Source organism: Mytilus californianus, unplaced genomic scaffold (assembly GCF_021869535.1).
Source record: "Mytilus californianus isolate M0D057914Y unplaced genomic scaffold, xbMytCali1.0.p SCAF_1, whole genome shotgun sequence".
Lineage (NCBI taxonomy): Eukaryota > Metazoa > Mollusca > Bivalvia > Mytilida > Mytilidae > Mytilus > Mytilus californianus.
In genome coordinates, this window is record NW_026262581.1 from 19,706,891 (window position 1) to 19,721,486 (window position 14,596).

At 32.1% G+C, this 14,596-nt stretch overlaps 1 protein-coding gene across 1 annotated transcript in view; it reads left to right on the top strand.

Annotated features, from left to right (window-relative positions):
• The window catches only part of LOC127700241 (uncharacterized), a 36,909-nt gene extending 23,892 nt beyond the window's left edge, over positions 1–13,017 (top strand). Inside the window, exon 4 of the mRNA XM_052203670.1 lies at positions 10,145–13,017. Coding sequence (XP_052059630.1) covers positions 10,145–10,300 — 156 coding nt within the window. The 3' untranslated portion in view covers positions 10,301–13,017. The remainder of the gene's footprint in view (positions 1–10,144) is intronic.
• Positions 13,018–14,596: the final 1,579 nt, after the last annotated feature.

Sequence of the window (14,596 nt, forward strand, 5' to 3'; positions counted from 1 at the left end):
TGACCTTAAAATAAAAAATCTTTGCTTTAAATCAAAACAATATAATTATACTATTTATAACAAAGAAAGAAAAAAGTCTACTCTCAAATTAGTAAAAAATTCAAAGAACTTGTCCTATAATATAGGCAAAGGTAAGCTTTTGATTACATTTCTGTAAGGAAGAAATTTAACATTAAAATGATAAATTGCTATAAAAGGGGAAAGTTTAACATTGATATTATAAATTGCTTTACAATGAGATAGTTTAACATTAAGGAAATGGAAAAACAGTTATCATTTTTATGATATATGTTGGTACATAGTGATTTTATTTAACTTTAACCATATCTCAAATCAGTATAAAAGATGACAGAAAAAATCCATGCATTACATCAAAACAATATGCTTATAAACATAACATTTCTAAAACTCAACAATATCTAAACAAACAAAAAATCTAACTATAAAACTACTTAAATTATTGTCATATTATATCATCAATGTATAAAATTGTGTTTGGATTTCTGTATGATATTATTATGAATAAAATGTATTAGTTTAATCTATTGTTATAAAAACTGGAAGTTTAACATCGGTTTCATAAAATTGCATTGGAAAGAGGTAAAGTAACAGTAGAACTATGTACGGAGAGTGCTAAACATGTTTTTATTCTTTTAATAAGTTTAAAACAGTTAACATTAACAACATAATTAGGTACATAGTCTTTTAAAATAAAATTTTATCAATAGATATTGATGGTTATGCTCCAGTAATCTAGGGATTGGTCAACTTTTTGTTTTGGTAATAGAAATGAATAGATTTCTAAGGTCTAGTAATTTAGAATACATTAATTGTGTAATAATGATGAAACCTTTTATGATAGAAGATTTAAACTTTGACAAGTAAAAATCATTTAAGGTTATTGGATAGTCATGTCACTTAAGGGTTTAAGGATTAAAAAATGGAGATGCCAATTTCAGTTTCATAGGGAACTTTAATTGATTAATGAAATAGCACACTTAAATAAATTTTTGGGTAAATGAAAATGTACATAAAAAACATATGAAACTTGAAAAAATATATATAATTTTGGTCATGGTATAAGAAAAGGAATAGTTCTTAAATGTTTAACAAATACCATATAGTTTAGTGTTTTGCTTAATAAAGTTGCAAAAATTCTCGCTTATACTGAACGTCTGTGTTACCTTAGGGTAAGAAATGGATTAGGATCATAAAGGAACTATCTAAACTTTAAAGTGTATAAATTTAATTTTGTGACTTGAATTGTGATTTGTCTCATCTTTATATCATGTGTGCTATAATATTATACAGAATAAACTAGGAAATTTTAATTGGATCTTTTTTTAAATAAAAATGATTGGTTAAATGTAAGGTTCTGTTCATTTATATCATAGTTGGAAACATTCATGTTATTCTTTGACATGTTTGATGACAAATATAAACTGCCAGTCATCCATAGGGTAGATGCTGTAAATATGAATATCACTATAACACCTGTCCATTTCAGTACATTTATGTGAATTTCATATTGATGGTACATATTCATTAAACTTGATGTGACACTATTCTGTGGTGATATTGAATTGATTCTGGTATGAGACATGGTTAATTTAAATAGTAAATCCTTTCTGTTAGAATTCAAAACTATATATAACCTTATAGAGTTTAAACACACTTTTATAAAATATTGTTGAATTGTCAGTTATATATTTGTATTCCTGATTGGTTAAACAGAAACACCCCCCTTTACCCTAAATTGGTAAAAAAAAAAAGAAAGAAAACAAATTGGAGTAAATATACATAAGAGAAAATCTTATCACTATATATTCTGGATGTAACAAATGGGACATGACCCTCAAGTACAAAACTTAGATGTTGGATATATGGGTGTCAAACTTGTATAACATTTAAAATCAATTTAACCTCCTTGACATTTGAATGTTAAAGTCTGGGGGTTATTTAACTCCCATATCATTGGATGTTATATGGGTGTTGGAAAGGTTGGGGTTAATTATCCCCCATATAAGATGGAGGTTGTGTATCTAGGGGTTCAAAATATAGGGGTTATAATAGGTATTGTAGGGGGGTAAAGAACCCCAGTTAGTAGTCACAGTGAGTGATCTGAACATGAACCTACATCTGAACTATTTATTTTTGGTTTATTTTTGGTTCTTTTCTTGGTTTTTGATAAACTTTCAGTGGCATATAGTACATGAATATAAACACAAAAACATTATCTATGAGTCGAATACTCTTTCACAAGACGGACATTAATGTGATGGTTACAGTTTAGCAGTACTCTGTAAGTAGATATAAGAAGATGTGGTATGAGTGCCAATGCGACAACTCTCCGTTCAAGTCACAATTTATAAAAGTAAACCATTATAGGTCAAAGTACGGTCTTCAACACGGAGCCTTGGCTAACACCTAACAGCAAGCTATAAAGGACTCCAAAAATGACTAATGTAAAACCATTCAAACAGGAAAACTAACGATCTAATCTATATGAAAAACGAGAACGAGAAACATTTATGAACCACATCAACAAACGACAACCACTGAACATCAGGTTCCTCTACATAACTATATGTGTGTGTGTGTTAAATATTTGTCTTGTTGAGAATTGTAAAGCCAAATATATTTGTTGTTGTAGAAGGCCGTACGGTCCCCTGTTTAGGACCACAGTCATCTAATTGGCATGCAGTTTGAAGGAATACCAGTGGCAAATTAAATGCATATTCAGAACTAGAACATATCGAAAAATGAATTTTGACCCTGCTTTTTACTAAATCGACAGGCTGAGCCGAATAAATGATAATATGCAATTAAATTTTTGATGAATTATTTATACATGTAGTATAGAAGACTAAAGTATTGACGTTTCATGTGATATAAGAAAACTGACAGTCTAAACTCATTGTTCGTATTTACATCTCTCCGTTGGACAGAAAACTACAGATTCCGGAAGCTATACGCTTGCATGCTGTTACTCTTGGTCTATTGTCAAATTTTTTTTCAGAAAATATACGCTGAATCCCACATACTGCATCGCGACGATACGCTGCTAACAGTTGAGCCATATCAAGACCACTCTCGGCTATTTTTTTTGCCATACATTTTGTTATGATTTTTTTATCAACAAGCCCTTGCAGTGTTGAATATCTTTGGTTTGTCTGTTTGACATAAACAATATTTCTAATTAGAGATTCTGTACGAAAAGAATTTTCTGACATCTCTGATTCTGATGGTTTTGCAAAGTTTAGAATATATTGTAATATTTTTACATCCTCAGAAGCATTGTGTGCCTGGTATTGTTTTTGTAATAAATTTTCAGCCAAAAATTCCTGCTTGTGGCACGTCAGATCGGGATACTTTTTCCTGAAAAAAGATAGTGTATCCATAAAGCCGATTACTTTCTTTTGAAATGATGTGCTCAAATTGTATTGTGAAAGAGATCTAATTAGTCTTGGGGCATCAAAACGACGACAATTATGTCCAACTAAAATAATCTGAGAGGGGAATTTCTCTAGCCAGCATATAAGATTTTGAAATGCTTTTTCTGGAATGCATTGATCTACCCGCTGACCGTAATGTACAAGTATGTTGTTCCATACTGATAGTCCTGTAACCGATGATGCCTGTCTACTTATACACTGCGATGGAGTAATGTACTGATTAAATTCCGAAGACTTTTCAATAGCTGAAATTTGAATGATATCACAATCATTTGCTAGTGATGTTGTTTCTAAGTCAAAGTAAACAATTGACATATTATCAATATTGACGTCAAATGTGTCTAACGAAGCGGTTGTAACTGGATCAGATATAAAATCAATGTCTATTAGGGTTGGGTGTTCTAAATCAATAGATTTTTTGTACGTGTCACCTTCCCTCATCTCCACTACTGTTTCCTTTTCTTTTATAATCTGTTTTCGAAATAATTTTCTCCGTTTATTTACTGCTGAATTCTTGTAATCATTTTGGTATTTTCTTTTAACCGCAAGTTTTTCTGACGATTTTTCGGTTATTTTACCTGGGGAAAGTCCACACTCTTCATATACCTGTGATATATATCCATATGATATATTTTTTTTAGCAACAGTGCAGTCAACCCGACATTCCAAACTTGATGATGAGCACAAATGTTTCGCCTTTGGTGCTTTGTTTGCTAGCATACTATGAACAGATTCTACCTCTTTTGTTGATGCACACGGGGATATTTTCTCAATATTGTCACCGGAGGTGTATTCCCCAATGATTTCAGCAAGTTTTTTGGCGAAGAGGCAGGCTATTAAGAGATACAGTGGGTCTGTACTTATTAGGATTTCTTTTGTATGAACACCATTTCTGATTGCAGAGATCATGTTCTTTATATAGATGAGGTACAATAGCTTTTAAGTCATTACCCATGGATTCCGGATCATTTTTGTTTGAGTAAAGAGCAAAAGAAAAACACCTATTGAGATGGGTAATTGCAGGTTTAGTCAAATCATTTTTAAAAGTATTCTTCAAGTTCCACAATTTGTTGTTAAATTGTGATTTAATATGATTTGTATCACTCAATTTCTTTATAGGATGTTGGATTGTACGTCTTATGCGAGCCATGGTTGTAGTGTCGTCATCCATAATGACAGTCGAAACCTGACAATTTTTTGTTTCAATGTCCTCTATAAGTCTTGCACCAACGTCTAGTTCCATTCCCTTAGCCGAACCAAACCAATTGCGAGTGCATTTGTGTTCCTGTGGCTCTACATTTTTTGCTTCCCAAAAGGTACAAACTCTGCAATCGCTTGAACGAACGCCCCTTCCTACAACCTTTCCTGTTTGGTCGCCGATCAAAGTTCCAACGCCTGATTTGGAGTCGTATTTTCTACCAGATCCTCTCTTTTGCCACCCCATATCATACTTGACGGTTACCAGACTTACATCTTCATCATTTTCACTGCAAATAATTGAAAAACTCATAATCCTGACTATCAAAGCTGTCATTAAGAGGAAAAACATAAATAAAAAAAAAACACCCTGTCCCATGAATATCATATCAACGTTTGTTCTGTGGAGTGGGTTTTTATTTCATCTAACATGGACTTTAAAAGAAAAGCAAACTGTAATACATTTGTCTTCAATAAAATAAGAAGATTTGGTATGATTGCAAATGAGACATATCTCCATCCATCTCCAAAACAAAATGTCGTCGATGTAAGCAATTATATAGGCTAGGGTTCGGCATTCAACGCGGAGACCTGTCTCACACCGCTTAGTAAGCTTTAAACAGACCCAAATTATTCACTAAGCTGAGTACATTTGTGTCAATGAAAAGGACAGTTGAATGCAAAGAAGAACGAGTGGGCGCTGGATTCTTAACCCACTTGAGCAAATCAATGTGACATTGAACGCAAAATAAGAACGAATGAGCACTAATAATATTCTTGAGTTTTAACACATTTGAAAGTTTAATTATTTATCCTTATTCGGATTTAGCTATACTTAATGTCCTTTTTTATTTGATTTTTTCGTCAACAGTTGTAAAAGTGTTTTTGTTTTCACTTATTTTGGTCTCGGCGAGCATTACTGATGAGACACCACTTGTCAAAATCCGCATCTTGTGCAATGGAATTGGTAACGTTTATGTCGTTGGTTGAGTGCATGTGGTTGTAAACTTGATACACGTACATACCTATCTTCCATTACTGGAGATTTGCTCTTCTCCTCCTCTAAAGAGGTATCTAGTGAATTTTGTGCAACTTTTCTTGAAGGTTCGTACACTTCTTTTTCTCTTTTCTTGAAAGCTGATTGTGACATCCCATTCGTATTTAAATTGGCTAAATATCTGTTGACCCAGACCAGTGTCATACATAGCTATAAAAGTAATTATCGAGTCTTAGGAAATTTCGATATGACATGCTTGCATAATCATGTCAAAATACACACGCTGTAGAAAAAGTTTATTATTCGGTGAAAATTATACTTGCATTGATATGCTAGATTAATATATATATGTGTAATGAGCGGAAGCAAACTATCAATAACTTAAAACCCAATCAGATAACCCATATCAGCCCTATGCGACGTCGCATGGTGGGACTGTTATGTGGTTATTAGCCTGGTTGCGTTAGTGCATCGGTAGTATTATGATAAAATTATTAAAGATTAATGCATCTCCATTTCCATATCATTCCGGATATCATCCCTCTACCAATATCAGCTCGAGACTTATTCGAGCCTCAGGGTTGATATTGTTTTTTGGGGGGATGATACCTGGGCCGATTTGGAAAACACCCCTTATTGATCTGTATTTAAAACTATTCATCACAAAGAAGGAATTATTGTTCTCGGGAAAATTAGGTATACAGAGGCTGGTTTCTTTTTTAGAAAAAAAAAACGGACAACGAATATGTTTTTGTCGAGCCTGCGACTTTTGTTGTAGAAAGCTCGACATAGGGATAGTAATCCGGCGGCGGCGTAAGCTAACTTCTTAAAAGCTTTACATTTTAGAAGGTGGAAGACCTGGATGCTACATACTTTGCATATAAATACTTTATGTTACGAAGTTTCCGTCTGTCACATGTCCATTGTCCTTGACCTCATTTTCATGGTTCAGTGACTAGATGAAGAAGAGTTAAGGTTTTTTATAAAGTTAATTTTTCTCTTATTATGAGTAATAGGATAACTATATTTGTTATGTGCGTACCTTGCAAGGTCATCATGCCCATCAGACAGTTTTTACTTGACCTCGACCTCATTTCATGGATCAGTGAACAAGGTTAAGTTTTGGTGGTCAAGTCCATATCTCAGATACTATAAGTAATAGGTCTAGTATATTTGGTGTATGGAAGGACTGTTAGGTGTACATGTCCAACTGGCATGTGTCATCTTACCTTGACCTCATTTTCATGGTTCAGTGGTTATGGTTAAGTTTTTGTGTTTTGGTCTGTTTTTCTTATACTGTATGCAATATGTCTACTATATTTGGTGTATGGAATGATTGTAAGGTGTACGCGTCTAGCTGGTAGGTGTCATCGGACATTGACCTCATTTTCATGGTTCAGTGGTCGAAGTTGAGTTTTTGAGTTTTGGTCTTTTTTTCTAATACTATATGCAATAGGTCAACTTTATTTGGTGTATGGAAATATGTTATGATGTCTTAGTAATTTTCTCAGAAACTATAAGCAATAGGTCAGCTATATTAAGTGTATTGGATGATTGTAAGGTGTACATGTATTTCTTCTTTGGTTTGTATGACCTTGACCTCATTTTCTTGGATCATGTTAAGTTTATGTGATAGTTGTAGTAAAGCTTTAAATTTAGGACTATCAACATAATATCAATGATTAGTAAAGAAGGCGAGTGTGTGCACTCTTGTTTTTAAAAAAGTAGAAGCAGTGAACTGCGAAAAACGTGTTTTAAATGTCCAGAAAAAATCACATTTACTATTCAGAAATGAAGGAGGTAGACACTGAAAGAAATGTTATCACTCTGTGCGTTAAATAAATAGTGCACCGCAACATCGGATAACTCAGATCGCAAATAGTACCAAAATCTTCTAGACAACTTCTTTCCAATATTTTGCGGTTAGTTAATAAAGTACAAAAATAGAAGAAATTGATACGTTGTTTTTTTTTTAGCTTTTGAACGATTTTTACGCTATTTTACGGAGATCTATTAGGGAGCTACCATTTGATTTTTGTGATGAAATTTGAAAAATAGGCAGGATAGGAGTTTTGAGTAAAAAAAAATGGCAGGATGAGCAACTTGGCCAAAAAAAAAAAGGCAGGATGACAATTTATGTAAAAAAAATCAGGATAGAATAATGAAAAAAAGGCAGGACCGAATGGAGTTCAAAATAAAAAGGCAGGACAGAGATTACAACTAAAAAAAATGCAGGACAAAATTTTCATCCTAGCCACACCATAAAATTTAAATTGTAGCTCGCTTAGAAGTAGAAAAACAGCAAAAAATCTGAAGGGCGGTATGTTAATATCAACTAAAGGAAGCCACATGAAAATATTGGGATCGGTCCTATGTTGGAAAACAATTTAAGTCTCACTCCGAAAATCGCCGGCTTTTTCACGCTCGTCTGGAGCACCTGAGTTGAAAGACCAAACCCAATGAAAATTTACGGTCACTAGAAGGACACCTGCCCATGAAGTATTAATCCTCAGTTTACGCGTCGGAGGTCACATTCTTTTTTTATTTTTTAAAAAGTATAGGGTGTAGAATAGCCGTAATGTACACAAAATGTTTCGGTAATTTGTAAAAAATCATTTTTCTTTCGAAAATGCCATGGCGCAACCGAATTTTTAAAGAAAAATTGAAGAATGTACGTTAAGGTCATCTCAAATAATATTGTTAATGTTTGCATTCACAAAATATATAAAATCTGTAGTTTATGTATAGTGGAAAAGACACGTTTATACTGTCTGTTCTCTATGAACAAAGAAATATCATGGTCATTATATGTAATTATTTGTCATAGGTATGCTTCGACATTGTTATTATATCAATTACAAAATGTTCTATGTTTTAATTTGTACATTAAATTATGCTATACAATCCAATACACAAAAAGGTAGGAAGCACCTGCTTTTCCTTTGCAGTGATACGGTGGATGGGTTGATGCGATAACGTCATAATGATAAACATGACGTCATATTGCACAACGTACGAATTCAAAATATACTGGTATCTGTGACAACTTTTGACAATGCAATATTAAGGGAATAGTTGAAGAAACAAGTTATTCATAGACCAATACTTTGATGGTCAGTTTTTTTTCTAGTATCATTAATACATAGTATGTGATTTATAAATAAACTGTTTGTTGGGACAAAGGAACAGCTAGTTGCATTTTTGTTGAGCTTTTTATTCTGATTTTTGTTCTACTCTTATTAGAAATAAGAAGATGTGGCATAAGTGCCAATAAGACAACGTTTTTTTGTTTTGTGAAGAGTATAGGAACAGTATTAACATTTTTTTTTAAATTTGAATCACTCATTTTGTTTACCGATTTATCTTACCTACTGCTGCTTTCGAATTTACATCAAATATTGGTCTTGTCTTCTGTTTTTTTGCATCATGATGGACCTTTCCGGAGTAGATTTTATTTATCACACCACAAGAACATTCAACATACAGAATGCACCCTAGACCACACTTTGTTTCTTCGGTTACGTTTGTAAACTGTAGTGGCAGTCCACAGTCTACACAACCTGCTTTTAGCTGTTTGTCCATTTCATATGGTTCAAAAACGCGCCTCTCTCCCGGTATCCAGATACATGAGTTTAACTGTCTTGGTTCATTGCTTTCAGCTTCCAACAAATTGTCCGTTTCGTATAGCATTTTCATTTTTATACATTTAATCAATACGTCGTTTGCTTTCTCCTGCTTTCGTGAAACGTCCATTCGAGCGGGCCGCCATTTTAGAAATCGGCGACCTTTACGACTGACTCGAAAACGGCGACGTCATAATACGGTTACGACACTATAGCGGCGCCGAGAGCGATGCGTATAAACAATAGTGTGATTTCCCTTTAAAGATGTTTGCTTGTCTTGTTTTTTTTTTAACCTTTCACAGATGTTTTGAATCATCTAGTTTTATGCATGTGGTTCCATTTCAAATATGGTGCCCGCTAAAACTTTCTTTTCTTTTCATAATGTTATAACATATAGTTTAAAAAGCCTTTTTTTTAAATCCTTTGCTATTTTTTCATATTTTTTTATAGAAAAAATGTGCCAATGTTAATTGTATGAAAATTCTAGAGAGAATCATTTCCCGCCAAGTTTTGTTTGGGTTATGTCTCAAAATCAGGGACATGAACCTTGCATTTTATTCTGGTCTTTTAGTTCTGTTATATATGTATACTATCAGTGTATTACAGTCTTTTTAGAAGATATTATCTTGAAACAGAGTAGCGAACATCCTTAAGTAGCTTCATGTATTTATGTTTTCACGATGATGAATTGATTGATTTATTAATGTTTGACGCTCCTTTCACCACTCTGTGAACTGACAATCCTAGTCGATGAAGACAGGAGTCGAGCGCACAAGCAAATAGAAGCATAGTATTGAATATAAGTCGACCGAAACCTAAATGTATTGGGTGAAGGAATGACTATCATTTGTTCTCTTTTTTTTTCATTTTAGTTACAAAGAATATCTGTGGATGACTCTGTCTTTGACAACGACTGCACCAATCAACGCATTGGCTTGAAAAGCTGGTTCAATCATATTAAGCCGTCGATATATATCTGTACCATAGCTTTGCTATACATTAGAAGTGTCCTCTGGAATATGTTCTGAGCCCCTGTGTGGCAATTTACCTATTTTAACAAGCTTGTGTGTATGGTGTCAGTTTTATTTTTCAGTTTCCATGCAAAGTGTTTATTACAATAATATACTTAGTGGATTGTATAATCACAAAGAAAATCTTTCAAAATCACTGTCATACATGACCTCATGCGAATCAGTTTATTATTAATTAATAATTGAATGCTTCTTTTTGTAGTTTTATTGTGGTGTCAATGTGTCGACCGAGGTACATTTTGTATGCAGTGCGGAATCTTATCCAAAATTAAATTTAATTTGCCAATAAAATGCAACATTCATGACTGCACGTGCTTCCCGTGACATCGTCGCAACAATAAAAAGGAAAAGAAACGAAAAATCTGATACATCACGTTATTTCATGGTTGTAGCATAACAATGTAATTATAATAATTTTTTTTTTTTTTGGGTAAATTTATAGTGTTGTTTAGCGTTGACCGTGCGCACATTTTTAGTACGAAGCGCTTCCGCTTGTAAATACTTCCGGTGTGTAAATAAAGGCTTTATTTATAAGCAATATTAGATAGTATATACATTTATTTTCCATTGCCGTAGGTAGATATAAAGGTTTGTTCCCTCAAGAAAATTCTTAGTTTACGAGGGTGATCAAATATGGGTTGTCTTTTTGTCGCCATGAAAAAAATTGGCATCTTTTTAGTGTGCATTCACTATACATTTTTCGGAAACAATACGTTTTAAAAATGCCCAAAATATCGTCTTCTGAAAATAGGGCTCATTCGCTTTCTATGTTTATATAATACTTCAGTTTGTATAAATGTGACAGCGGAAATTCATGTTTCACTTCTTGTTTCAGTTTTTCGTGCTTTATTGTATATATTTATATGTTTTAATAAAGATTCTTATTTTCATGTTTTTTATAATAAAAGTTCATTTCCAAGTTTTATAAATTTACAGATATCTGATTTCACATGGAAAGATATAGTTTCGTAACTTTAATCTGCATAGCATTGTTTGGTAAAATTACATTATATAAACAATTTACAAAGTCAATTAACGAATACTTTTTCACAAAAGATAGCAAATAAAGGATTATATAATGTTGTACAATTTCTTTCTCAATAATTTAGTTAATCCGTCTCTAAGTGACATATGTGAGTCACACGATTCACAGCGTTACCTTAAGTGACGCCGAGGTACCCCACATGATTATCTTAAGTTTTTTTTTTGTTAATCATAAGAAATTCCCCAAATTAACCTCACCTGGAAACCAAGCTTGAAACCTGGACAAGCGTTTCTGATCACTTGCATTGGTGACCAGCAGACAATAAACATCTATTTTTATACAAGCTTGTTCTTCTTCCAGGTGAGTCAAGTTAAATTATTTATTTTTATATTTCTTTATGCTAAGATTTTATTACAAAGTTTTATGACAGAATAAGTAGCATTTTTGTTCATATTTATGTATTTTGCATTTATATTTGCCAGTTCATAAATTACATTATTTTTATAGATATTGTTGAAGCCATAACAGTTTATTTAAATTAAGTTAGTTTGCGCACTCGAAAGGGAATACTTTATACAGGATATATTCAATAATTGTTACAAGAGTACATTCTTTTAATTCAAGTATTTTCTATAGTTTCAAGAGTTCAGAATAAGTATTCAATGGAGATTTTGTAAATAGTTTTGTTATTTTTTTATATGCATGTTTTTCGATACGCTTTATTTTAATGTGTATTTTTCGATATGCTTTATTCAATTTCGTTAAAACTATATTACCTCAGATTATTAAACGATGCGACATTTTCAGGCATTTTTACTATTTTAGTTCGTTTAAGCATTTAGAAGCAATTTTGTATATAGTTAATTACGGTTTTCTTTTAGTACTTTAAGTTCTTTTATTTTTGGGCCATTGTTCATATCACTTCAGAGTTACTCCCCTTATTGAAGTAGCGTTTATTTCTACGAAACAGAAAATGATGTGTTCTTCCTTTATTCGACTATTCAAGGTGTTTTATAGTATTAAATTATTCATATTATAATGCGTAACATTCAATTCTTCACGCACATACGTTATAAACATTTTCTCATGGCATCTATTCATTCAAACGGCCAGTGCATAGAAAAGGGGGGTGCTCTTGCATTTATGTTTATTTTGTGTTTGTCAGTTATATTTACCTGGTACATTGTACATAGCTTTTGGTTGACTGTTTTATTTGATTTAGAATTACATTAATTGTTTATTCAGAAACAGGTTTAAATGAGATAAACTTACTTTGGCATTGTTTCCATAGAAACTGTAAAATAAACTATTCAAATTATCTCCCGTCATTTTAATTTCATTCCCCCAGTTCAAATTCATATTTATTTCATTCCCCCTGTTCAAATTCATATTTATTTCATTCCCCCAGTTCAAATTTATATTTATTTAATTCCCCCAGTTCAAATTTATATTTATTTCATCCCCCCTATTCAAGTTCATATTTATTTCATTCCCCCAGTTCAAGTTTATATTTATTTCATTGAGCTAGTTTTCCCCCCTATTCATTTAAAGTGAACTATACTTTTGGGTGGATTAATTATTCTTATTGGCATTATTCAAATACCAGGGTAACTGATATATTTAATTCTATTCATGTTTCTATATGTATGTTTTTATTATGTATGTTCATTGTTCATTGTATTATCATTATACACTTGCATTGGTGACCAGCAGACAATAAACATCTATTCTTATACAAGCTTGTTCTTCTTCCAGTATTCAATACAGTTCCTGTTCAGTGCAGTTCCAGCACAAATACACACAAGCAGTACACGGTCACCCACACTATACATTCAAACACAAGCAAGTCCAGTAACCCAGTCCAACCCACCAAACACAGTTCACATACACTACAAACCAGTAAAAGTCTGAAATGGCCTATATTTGAACTCGACTGTACTGATTTTTACTCGACCAGTCTGAATTGGTCTTAAATTTACTTGAAAATACTCGACTGTAGTCTGAACGATACTTAACAGTCTGAACTTGTACTCGACCTTTACTCGACCAGTACTTAACCATTTTATTTTCGTCTGAACCATGCTCGACCTAGTCTGAACCATGCTCGACCTAGTCTGAACCATACTCGACCTAGTCTGAACCGTACTCGACTAAGTCTTAACCAACCTAGACCTAATTTTTGTATCTATCTATTGTATTTCATCAATTTAGGAACTGTTTTTAACAACTATTTCCCCTGGCTAGAAATTTGAACAACAATTTGAAATTTAAAATGCATTCAATATGGCATTGAAACCAAAATTTCACAATAAACATAATATAAATTCAACACCATATTTATCAACACTTACATATATATATATATCACCTTAAAAATAAAAATAAAACAAGCTGATCAAATAATCTCAAAACTGAATTGTGACTGATATGTTCAATGTTATTCAAATTTTTTTTAATGTTTCAGATATATTTTATGGTTACTGGACAATTTTCACCATTTACTTAAGCCTTGTATAGATTTATGGTGTCAGTTGAGTTTAGTTAATAATGCAGTGAACATTTTTTTTATTAAAATATATTTAAAATAGTATATAAAGCAACTTAATAAATTTTAAAAATCACACCTTTGTTTTGTAAAACCAAGAATTTAATATAGTCATGATAATAGAACTTCCATAGCAATCCTTGATAACCATTTAAAAAAGGAAATGTGTTCCAAAGTTGCAGAAAAAATTTCTTTCAATTAAATTTAAATAACTTTTGTCAAAATTAAAGACATTGCATACAAGACGCACTTTAATAAGGTTTATTTACCTCAGTACATGTGTGTTTTACAGGTAAAAAAAAGCCCTTTTTTTCTTAAACTCGTGTATTACTTATCTAGTGAATTCAAAAGGCCTTGCGATTTAAGATTCACAGGATGTTTCAATTTTTAATGAATGTTAATTAGAAATTAATACTCTCTGACCAGGTGTGATCTTTTTAATGAGTTTGCCCCAAGCAGGAGGTATTACTTTATACTTTACCACTAATCAGAAGAAAAATTTCATCTATTTCTTTAATTTTTTTATCCCTTTTTGATATATATTATATATAATATATCCCAAATTATAATAAGATATATTTCTAATATAAGGTTAAACAATTTCAGTGATTTTTTGTCTGTTGTTACCTCATTAAAAAGATAATTATATAACTATTGTATGTAACCATGAAACCTATATAGTTTTTCTTTAGGATTTTAGGAAAATTAAGTTTAAAAAAAAAAACACACAAGAAGCACCTTAATAAGGTTTTATTACCCTCAG